Source organism: Monodon monoceros, unplaced genomic scaffold (genome assembly GCF_005190385.1).
Source record: "Monodon monoceros isolate NGI ecotype Baffin Bay Population unplaced genomic scaffold, NGI_Narwhal_1 Super_Scaffold_2, whole genome shotgun sequence".
Taxonomy (NCBI): Eukaryota; Metazoa; Chordata; class Mammalia; order Artiodactyla; family Monodontidae; genus Monodon; species Monodon monoceros.
Window position 1 is genome coordinate 90,791,955 of NW_021703776.1, and position 10,659 is coordinate 90,802,613.

At 49.9% G+C, this 10,659-nt stretch overlaps 1 protein-coding gene across 3 annotated transcripts in view; it reads right to left on the reverse strand.

Annotated features, from left to right (window-relative positions):
• The window catches only part of KLRG2 (killer cell lectin like receptor G2), a 16,143-nt gene continuing 5,484 nt past the window's right edge, over positions 1-10,659 (reverse strand). Inside the window, exons 2-6 of one of the 3 annotated variants that reach the window (XR_003795126.1) lie at positions 8,860-8,961; positions 7,987-8,132; positions 2,374-2,515; positions 752-855; positions 172-275 (exon numbers count right to left, since the gene is read on the reverse strand). Coding sequence is in view for 2 of the 3 variants with exons in the window: in XM_029233114.1 (XP_029088947.1) it covers positions 155-275; positions 752-855; positions 7,987-8,132; positions 8,860-8,961 (473 nt within the window). In the remaining variant the exon portion in view is untranslated. Of the gene's footprint in view, positions 276-751; positions 856-2,373; positions 2,516-7,829; positions 7,879-7,986; positions 8,133-8,859; positions 8,962-10,659 lie in introns of those variants that run through there. The other 2 variants (XM_029233114.1, XM_029233115.1) reach the window with 2 other exon arrangements.

The following is a 10,659-nucleotide window of genomic DNA, read 5'->3' on the forward strand; positions in this document are numbered from 1 at the left end:
TGCGATCTCCCTACGCCAGGAGTCCGCTCCCTGCTTCGCCGAGGCGGGGCCCCTGAGCAGAGCGGGGAGACCTGGAGGTCTGGGTCCGGGGAGGAGGCTGCCCCGGCTCTCAGCCTGGCCTCCTCCAGCAGGCTCAGGGCGGGTAGAACCCAAGTCACTTGGTCCCCCTGGCACAGACCCAGGGTCTGGGGGAGGCACAGTCTGAAGCCACGAACTTGCCTCCCTCCAGGCCCCCGCAGTTGAGATCCGGTTCTTGCTGGTCTTCCTCCGGGAGTCTGGGGAAGGGCGAGAGGAAGGGAAGGTACTCAGGCTGACGGGCCCTCCCAGCCCTTGTGCCCGCTGCCTGGGTACCGCTGGGATCGCTGCATGGAGCCCGGGGGGTCTGGAAAGAGCTCTGAGGCAGGAGTTATGATGATGTGCCCCGCCTCTTGCCCCAGGGAGTCAGCTGTGTGGCCCTGGGCAAACCACCAAACCTCTCTGAGCAGCACTCCCCTTATCCATAGAACATGGTGACAGTCCTTCTTGGGTGAATGCGTGGGACCCAAACAAGGGATGGGGTGATGAGGACTAAATGAAACCAAGGGACATCCTAGGCTGGGGGTGGTGCAGGGGGGTGAACCTGGCGACACATGGAGGGGAAGGCCTCCAGCCCCTTTGGCGCCTGCTGTGGTATCACGTGGGTCACACTGGGGGCCCAATGCTAGCGTGTTGGGGACAGAGGGGCCGCCCACCCAGGCCCACGGTCACTCACAGCTGGGGTGGCAGAGGGGTCCCATCGATCCAGTGCCAGCCATGGGGGCCTCGTCGGGCCCCCACCCAGGAGTACTTGGTGACTGGGTATCTGCTCAGGAAGTCCTGAGAGAGAGAAAAGCAGCTCGTCATTCTTCTCGGGCCACTGATACGGCTCACCTGGGGCTTCCGTCCCCCTACCCCATCCCCCATCCCAGGTTTCTGCAAGTTCCCAGTTCCACAAGCTAGAGAAGCGACTCATCCCTCCCCAAACACCAGGAATTGGGAAGCTGTATTAGATGCTTGCTGGTTGACAGGCACTGTGCTCAGGACTGAGGACCAGAAATGGGGGCAATCCCATCTCAGCCCTCCCCAAGGGGAGACAGGACGTGATCGCCCATCCCCACGAGCAATGCACGATGGGTACTGAGCGGACAGAGAAACGAGGCAGCTCAGAGAAGAGATGGGATGAAGGGCATGAGCAAAGCTGGGAGCCTACAAAGCAATCCAGGTGACAAACAGCAAGTAGCCTCACTGGGCAGGAGAAGACTGTTCGGGTTGATTAGGCTGCAGAGGCGGCCAGGGAGCAGATGGTCAACAATACAGTCGCCAGCAAGAGCATAAACTACATTGCATTCATTCCGGAAGTATTATGAAGACCATTCAAAATAAGGGTGAGTATGAAGTCCCTGGGGCAACGTGGGGAAAAGTCATAGTACATGAAGGGTTATAGTAAGTGAAAAAGCTGAATTAAAGTTGTGGCATGGACTTCCCTGGTGGCGCAGTGGTTAAGAATCCGCCTGCCAATGCAGGAGACACGGGTTCGATCCCTGGCCTGGGAAGATCCCACATGCCACGGAGCAACTAAGCCCGTGCGCCACAACTACTGAGCCTGCGCTCTAGAGCCCGTGAGCCACAATTATTGAGCCCGTGTGCCACAGCTACTGAAGCCCACGCACCTAGAGCCCGTGCTCCACAACAAGAGAAGCCACTGCAATAAGAAACCCGCGCACCACGACGAAGAGTAGTCCCCGCTCGCCGCAACTAGAGAAAGCCCGCGCGCAGCAACGAAGACCCAACGCAGCCAAAAATAAAAATAAAATAAATAAATTTATTTAAAAAATAAATAAATAAAAATAAAGTTGTGGCATGATGATAAGAATGAAAAAATGTGTACGCACATGGGCGCAGACACACAAGGAACAAAAAGCAAAACAAGTATGTTAGAGAGCTAGCGGAGACGCTGTTTTCTTTTAAATAATTGTCCCCAGCGTCATCTTATTTTTAGTAATGAATTAAAGCAAAAAATTGTATTTAAAAAGTTTCAACTTGGAAAAAGATGTTTCAATATTGTAAGTCCTGGTGCAGGGGACTGGTGGATAGAGGTGGGGACAGTGGTCCACACCAGCCCAGTCTTTCCAGAACATAATCTGTGCTACAAAAAAAGAGTGGCAACACAGTTCCTATTGCTCGGACGGGTAATTCCACTTTGGGGAAGAAATCCAAGTACATAAAGGGGAGAAAATGAACTTTCGCAAAATTATCACACTGCTATTTGTAAAGAAAAAATGGAAACCACCCAAATGCTCTGCAGTCAGGAAATAACTAGGCAGATTATGGGACATCAACATGATGGAAACTCACAGAGCTGTTAAAGATGATGAGCACACGGAAGATGCAGTTGCGCAAGAAAACGTAGACACAAAATCACGCCGAGTGGAAAAAAGCAGACCACGCCGAGCAGCATACATTCGCGACATAAATTTGACGTATGTTCAGTTCTTCCCTAGAAAAGTGTTTATGTTGACAGAGACAAAACCTCTATATTTAACCCTGGGGATTAGAAAGCAAGCACCAAGTGATGCCCATCCCCTTGGTGACACTCCTGTTTGTCCTTGAGGTCTCAGTTTAAAGGTCACTTCCTGTAGGGACACCATTCTGACCCCCTCCCCTGGGCTGCCACAACCTTCACAGTTTAGAGCATGGTGTGTGGCATTTGGCTGGCTTGCTTCCTTGTCAGTTTTCTGTATCAGACAGTGAACTTGGTGAGCGCCGGGTGCCTGCCCTATTCACCACTGACCACGACAGCCCAGCACATAGTAGACCAGCTCAACAAAACTGGCCCCCCTCCCCTGTGTCACTGCCAATAACCAGCAAGGGCCACAGGTAACAATCGGGCTGTCAGGCCAGCCCTGCTCCCAGAGGTGTTGGTGCAGACATTCAAGAGAACATCAGCTGGTCAACAGCTGGGAGAAGAGCCAGAAGGAACTTCCAGACTGAAGGGTGCCAACCTTACCCCTTCTGAAATCCCAAAGGCCAGACTGCACAAGGCACACGTACAGCCTCTCCTGGGCTGGTCATTTCCTCTCTGGCTGGACTCCACAGGCTGGGGCCCTTGGGCAGGGTTGCGTGGGAGCTTTGGAAGGGATGAGAAGGAACCTGGGCTGGGTTTGAGCTGTGAGTCAGAGGGCAGAGCAGCCCCAAGCATTCACTGCCGTGGCTGCAGCAGACTCGGGGCTCCTGCTGGTCAGCCCCGACCTCCTGGCAGCAATCAGCTGCCTGATCGGGAAGACACACCAGAGCTTGGAGCTCCTCCCAGGGCCGAGAAGGGGGCTATCACTGCAGAGTAGAGCTTTGGGGCTAGGCCACCCCACATTCAAATTCTGGTCCTGTGACTTGCAAGCTAAGTGACCCTAGTTAAGTTACCCGACCTTTCAGAGCTTCAGTATGGTCCTCTGTAAAATGGGGAGATGTTTTGTGTACAAAGCCAAGGGCATGTAGTACACACTCATTAAATGAGGCGCCTCCAGTCCGTTGGATGGTGTACAAAGCTTCGTGTCTGACTCCAACATATGTGACCTCATTTGATGCCTTGGCATTGCCAAGGTGATCCTTCCCTTCTCTCTGTCCTAGCCCCAGGCCATGCGGCTCTCCCTCTGGGCCTCCTGGTGACAGGAGCCATGGCCTGTCCCCACCCAGCTCCACCCACTCCATTCCGTCTTTTTCCTTGCAGCTCAGACACCATTAACCTGTTCCCATTGTTAGCAAAAATTATGGTGTGGGAAAAGCATTGCCTGGAGATATAAGTAAATTCTAGAAACTTCTGTGTAATTTATGGCTCAAAGGACTGCTCCGTAATGGCACAGGTGTCTGGGGCCTCCATCTACTCCAGCTGGTGCATCTCCAACTTTGCCACCAACGTGGGGGGAGGGGAATGTGATCCTGAGCAGAATTTACCTGAAATCTCATATTTTACATATTAAAATTAAGGTAAATTGTTTTCCATCCTTTCATACATTTCTTTTTAAAAAACTGTGGTAGGGCTTGCCTGGTGGCGCAGTGGTTGAGAGTCCGCCTGCCGATGCAGGGGACACGGGTTCGTGCCCCGGTCTGGGAGGATCCCACATGCCGCGGAGCGGCTGGGCCCGTGAGCCATGGCCACTGAGCCTGCGCGTCCGGAGCCTGTGCTCCGCAACGGGAGAGGCCACAACAGTGAGAGGCCCGCGTACCGCAAAAAAAAAAAAAAAAAAGTAAAAAACTGTGGTAAAATATATATATAAAATTTACCATTTCAACCATTTTTAAGTGTAGAATTCAGTGGCACTAGGTTCATTCGCACTGTTTGTGGGACTATCGCCCACCCCCATCTCCAAAACTTTTTCATCTTCCCCAACTGAAACTTTGCACCCACTATACAACTCCCATTTCCCCCTCCCCTTGGCAACCACCATTCTACTTTCTGCCTTCAAACATTTCTGCTTTAATATTTAAATGTTTTAAACTACTTAATTTTCTGAATCCTATGATATTTATTCGTGTTTTCATCTTTCTGCACTCAAAACGTGGCTTACAGTCAATGTGTACATTTCAGGAAGCTTCTTCCTTCCCCGACCCTGCAAAACAAAGCTGATCTTAAACCAATGGCTACTGAGTCTAATGACTGATGGCACAGAGGCACTGAAACTTTCTCCTTTCCTCTAACCTCTTGGGGAGGACAAGACATGTCTATCCTGGGGCTGCGTGTACTACTGGCACCTTGGTGTGTCCCTGGGGTCTCGCATCCCAGCTCGTGGAGCCTGGCCTCTGCCAGTGGCCCAGCCCCTCTGCCAGCGGCCAGCCTGTCCTCCGCTGCTCTTCCCCATACCTGCCTTGGTGCCTCCTGCAGCTTCTGGCCCTTGTCCAGAACTCAGCAGGACTCCAGAGCTCCACAGTTGTCATATTCTGGATTTTAACTGCCTGAGACCCAAATCTTCACTTTGGTGTTTTTGCAAGGGGCTTTTTGGAAGCACCTTTTTGGAAAAAGCGTATCCAAACTTTGTGATATATTTTCTGAATATATACTTGTGTTACAAATGATTGATCCTGTTTGCTTAGTTTTAAAAGAATTCAAGCTCCGTTTGCGATGTGGGTAGTTCAGCTCATCTCCCCTCTTTGAGGACCCCCAGCCACAGGGAGGCCATTTGTTCAGCCGATGTCCGAGGCCATGGTGGGCTGAACCTGTCTGATGAGAGGCCCGAGGGCAGGGAACTTTTACTTCACCAGTTTTCTGATGACACTTGCTGTGCTCAGTGGGTCTGACTCAGGAGATGGGCCGCTAAGTCCCTGCCCAGCTCGCCCCCCTCGTCGGGTCCAGGCACTCTCTAGGGACTCACCAAGTTCCCACTGGCCTTCATTTTGTAGATGCAACCAGGCTGGGTTGGGCAGAAAACATTATATTCTGATCTCTTGCCTCCATGGGCTACCATTACTCTAGTATTTCCCCCTAATCATAGTGCATACTATTTGTAGGACATTTAGACAATTTAAAAAAGCTTTAAAGAAGAAGGAAAATAATCGCTCGTAATCTTGACTCCAGTGATAACCGCTATTAATATACTTCCTTTCAGTATGTTTTCTTTGCATATATATTTACCATATTGGGATCACACATGACTTTTTTCAATCTACATTGTATCTTTTTCATTTCCCCATGTTTTTTGAAAAGTGTGTTATTCCTGGTAATAAAATAATCCATGTTCATGTAAAACATTTTCTCCAGCAGATTTTTATATCCACTTCATGAGAACTCTCCCAGAGAAAAGAAAAATACAGAAGCTGCCTTCCCTGCAGTGTGGGGTGGAAATACCTTTGATTTTAGGACTGGGCAGGAAATGAAATTTCATATGTGAGAAAATCTTAAGTAAAATTATCAACTCAAATACAGAAGTATTTTGGGAAGAAAAAAATCCTGGCTAAATAAACCTTATTACAAGAGGCCAAGAATTAAAAAAATAATAATAATAACCACAAGATTAAAGGAGGAAACGTAAAAGATATTACCATCTTAATGTATGCAAAAAAAATCCAATGAAATTAGACTCATTCATGCTTAAAACTCCTAGTAAAACAGGAATAGAAGGGAACTTCCTTAAATAATAACATAAGGGGGAAAAAAGGATATAAGAATGGGAGGAGATAACAGCAGATGAGAAATGTCGACAAAATTTTGGAAGCTGGACAACACTGATTGGCTTAGCAGACCCAAGAAAGCCTAGTGATTTTTCAAGGAAAGGGTGGAGTGGGAGGAAGCTGAGAAACATGCTAATTTGTATTGAGAAGCCCCAAAGTGCTTAAATATTAGAGGCAAGGTATAGGAAAATGCCAAGGCACAGAATAAAAGGCACTTGCATAAAAGCAGAGATAATGCAGGGAGCAGAAGAAAACTTCCAAAACACGATAATTAGTATTTACAGTGAGATAAGAGAAGATGCTTCATCCTTGAAACAGGAACAGGACACCATACAAAAGGAACATTTGAAGAACCAAAAAGAGTTCTTAAAATTACAAATAAGGCAGCAGAAATAAAAATGAAGAAAAAGACCCACAAAGGACTATTATTGTTAAATTTCAGAACACTGAATAAGAACAAAGGTGAAGACCCTGAAAATTTCCAGAGTTTGGGGTAGGGGGGCTGGTAAGAGTCACATACAAAGGATTGGGAATCCCCGTGAATGAGACTTCTTAGTGGTCGGACTAAAAGGTGGAAGGCAATGGAGCAAAATCTGCACAATTCTGGAGGTAAACTATTTCCAACTTAGAAATCTGTACCCAGCCAAGCTATCAATCAAATGAGAGGTTAGAATAAAAGTATCTTTAGACATGAAAGATCTCAAATGTCTTCCAGCAAATTTATAGAGGGTGTGCTTTACCAAGAAAAGACATGGAATCTAGGAAACGGCATCTCACACAGGAAAGAGGCAAAGGTATATTGAGGATGAAGGTAAAAAGAAATTCCAAGTCAATAGCTGGGTAGCAGGCCTCGTGAGCAGCCAGTCCAGGCTGAAGCAGGAGACAGAGGATTCCAGGAGGCTGTCTGTCCATCTCCTGAACTTTTTTTTTAGTTTCCGGGTTTTTGTTTTTTTTTTTTCTGGTCCACGCTGCCTTGCCCACCTTGACCTTCAATCACATATTCCTGTCATATATAACCAGAGCATTGTGCACCTTCCCTTCATAGCATAGATCAATATAGTAATTCCACATCTATTTCTATGATTTCCAGATTACTCTCTGCCTCCCTCGCTGCTCTTAGCCACGTGAAGGTGGAGGCTGTGCTCTCTGGCTCTTCATCGAACCCCCAGTGCCAAACGCAGTGTAGGTGCTCAGTAAATGTTTATTAAGGCACTGACTGAAAGAACGGTGCTTTTTCATGCATATTAGAGCACCACAGGCTCAAGCCAAGCGCAGCCAATCTGCATCCCGAAGCTGAGCTGTCCTGCCAAACTCAGCCCAAATTAGCCCATCCACGGTCCTCCCACAGACCAACGATCGAGAAAGAGATGCCTATTGTCTTAAGTCACTGACTTTTGGGGTGATTTGTTACCCGGTATTATTATAGCAATACCTGACTGGAATACCCACTAAGTGTAATTTATTTTCCAGACTACCTCTCAGAGAGTACATGTGTGTCTCTCCCACAGACCGGCCAGCACAGACTTGTTCCTGAGCTCGCTGTTAAGTGCTTGGTCACCAGGTTGGATGGGAGCATCTCCGCTCCAGCCCTCCCAGCTCCACTTCCACTTCTTAGAATGAAGAGCAAACTGAACATCTTGGAGACCTGATGTCCGGTCCTCCTGCATGTCACTTTATTTCTCCAGGCCTTGGTGACTTCTTCTATAACATAGAGTTGGACTAGATCTTTGAGGTTCCTTCTAGTACTGAGAATCTAATCTGTAATGATAACCACGCCCCTCTCCTGCCCACCTCCCCCCCCCCCCTCACCTGGGTGTGTCTCAGCAGGGGGAGGGTAGCATGGTGGGCTGAGCAGAAAGCCTGGCTGGCCTCCCAGGCCTCAACTTCGGCAGAGAGGTAGTAGCAGTGCTCCATGGACCACATCCAGCCCTGGGGGCATGGCTGGCACCTGGCCCCTGCAGCACAGAGACCACCAGTGAGTGCAGGGTAAACCGTACAGAGCTGAATGTGTGGATGTTCAAAAATCAGGGGGGGCGGGGGCAGACTTCCCTGGTGGCGCAGTGGTTAAGAATCCGCCTGCCCATGCAGGGGACACGGGTTCGAGCCCTGGGCCGGAAAGATCCCACATGCCGCGGAGCAACTAAGCCCGTGTGCCACAACTACTGAGCCTGTGCTCTAGAGCCTGCGAGCCACAACTACTGAGCCCACGTGCCACAACTACTGAAGCCCGCATGCCTAGAGCCCATGCTGCGCAACAAGGGAAGCCACCGTGATGAGAAGCCCGCGCACTGCAACAAAGAGTAGCCCCCGTTCGCCGCAACTAGAGAAAGCCCACGTGCAGCAATGAAGACCCAACGCAGCCAAAAATAAATTAAAAAAAAAAAAATCGGGGGCAAATCTGGAGGCATGGAACTGGCAAGCCTTGGGGGGGTAAGCAATGCGGGCAGGCCCTGGGAAGGCTGCACAGCTTGTGCACAAGGCCTCTCCAAGCGCAGGCTGTGTCCACACAAGGAAAGGGCTCTTCTCCCTTACCTCTGCTCACCGAGCCCTGCGTCTTCACGCTGCATCTGCGTGGGGGGCATGTCTTTTTCTAATTCTCACAAAGGAGCTAGAAGGACTAGACACCCTGCTGGGGGAGCAGGGGAGGAGAGGGGGAGGAGAGGGGACGGGGAGGTGCCATACCTGCTTTCGAGGCCAGGGCCACAATGGCCACCGTAGACACCGCCAGGAGCACGGCCATGACTGCCAGGGCCCAGCGCAGGGACCTCATGTACATGGGCAGCCCTGCGGGAGGGGAGGGGACAACCAGGAGACACAGGTTAGGAGATGGTCCCAACTCAGGACCATGCTGACTCCTATACCATCAACATGCCCACCTCATCGCGCACCCTCAGGCCCAAGACACCAGCATAAACCACTCAATTTGGGTCCAAACCTCATACCTCGGAGAAAACTGGTAGAAGATATTCCACTTCTTAAATAACTAGAAGATGTAAGATTCTCTTCAAGAAAGAAAGTGGCTAAGAACCTTTCATCGAGCATCTGATGTGCATTAGACATAGGGCACAAATAGCACCAAGGATGGGGCAAGGGCCCCGCACTCAGGGAGCTAACGGGACAGGCAAAGGTAGCAGGAGATCAAACTCCACACAAGAGAGGAACGAAGGCTAGATTCAGAGTTCGACAGACCCCCAAATTCAAGTTCGAGTCCTGACTCTATGGGCCCCTCAAGTGTTCTTGGTGGTTTTCATTTTAACATTGGAGTCACATCTGCCTCTTCTATCTCTCCAGGTCACTGGAGGCCACTAATGAAGCTTCACACAGACAGTGCCTTTTGGGCTGCAGAGCGCTAGACAGATGTGAGTTGTCAGCTGCCCAACGACCTAGGGGACCAGATGGCTGGAATGAGGCTGTGGAGGGGAAAGGAAGACAGGAGGACACTCCAGGTGGGAGGAAGGGTGCAAAGGCTCAGAGACAGAACATGTTCAGGGACTTCCCTGGCAGTCCTGAGGTTAGGACTCTGTGCTTCCACTGCTGGGGGCCCAGGTTCGATCCTGGTCGGGGAACCAAGATCCTGCAAGCTGTACTGCGTGGCCAGAAAAAAAATAAAGAACACATTCCGATGCCACATCCTGCCCTGTAGATGGAGTAACCAGGGAAGTCAGAGCGGAAAACTCGAGGAGTAGAACATAGTAAATGCTTAATCACAGCCAGAATTATAAGCAGCTTTCCACCTGGAAAGACGCACCCATCTGAAGTAACTGAGCTCTCAGAACTTGACCTCTGCCACGACTCAGGTGTGAAATCAATCAGAGCAAACACCTTGCTGCAAGGGGCCCAGGACCCACCCAAATCTTGGGGATGAGGGTCAGGAATGCCACATAATCAGTGTGAGGGTCCTAAGAACTCAATCATTATATTTCCCAAAGCCTGAAACAGCAGGCGTTAGTCTGTGGCAAATATTTCATTACTTTGAAAAGAGTAATTCCATTTAAAAGACCATGGACATTGTATATACCCACCACCCGATTTCCTTTTTGTATCTGGGATTGACATCTCCAGGGTCACACCCTCTGCTGCTTTTCTTCACTGCTCATCCCATCGTCATTGTCTACATTTCAACTACCTTTCCCACCCCACAACCGAAACACCTTCTGCTTCCTCCTAGTCAAATCCCATGGCTGGCGTGGAGCCAGGTTTTGTGTGACTTAGTTTATCCAATTGGGGCAGGGGGGCATCTTAAAAAATAAAATACAGGGACTTCCCTGGTGGTGCAGTGGTTAAGAATCCGCCTGCCAATGCAGGGAACACAGGTTTGAGCCCTGGTCCGGGAAGATCCCACATGCCGCAGAGCAACTAAGCCCGTGTGCCACGACTACTGAGCCTGCACCCTAGAGCCCGTGAGGCACAACTACTGAAGGCCACGTGCCACAACTACTGAGCCTGAGCTCTAGAGCCCTCGAGCCACAACTACCGAGCCCC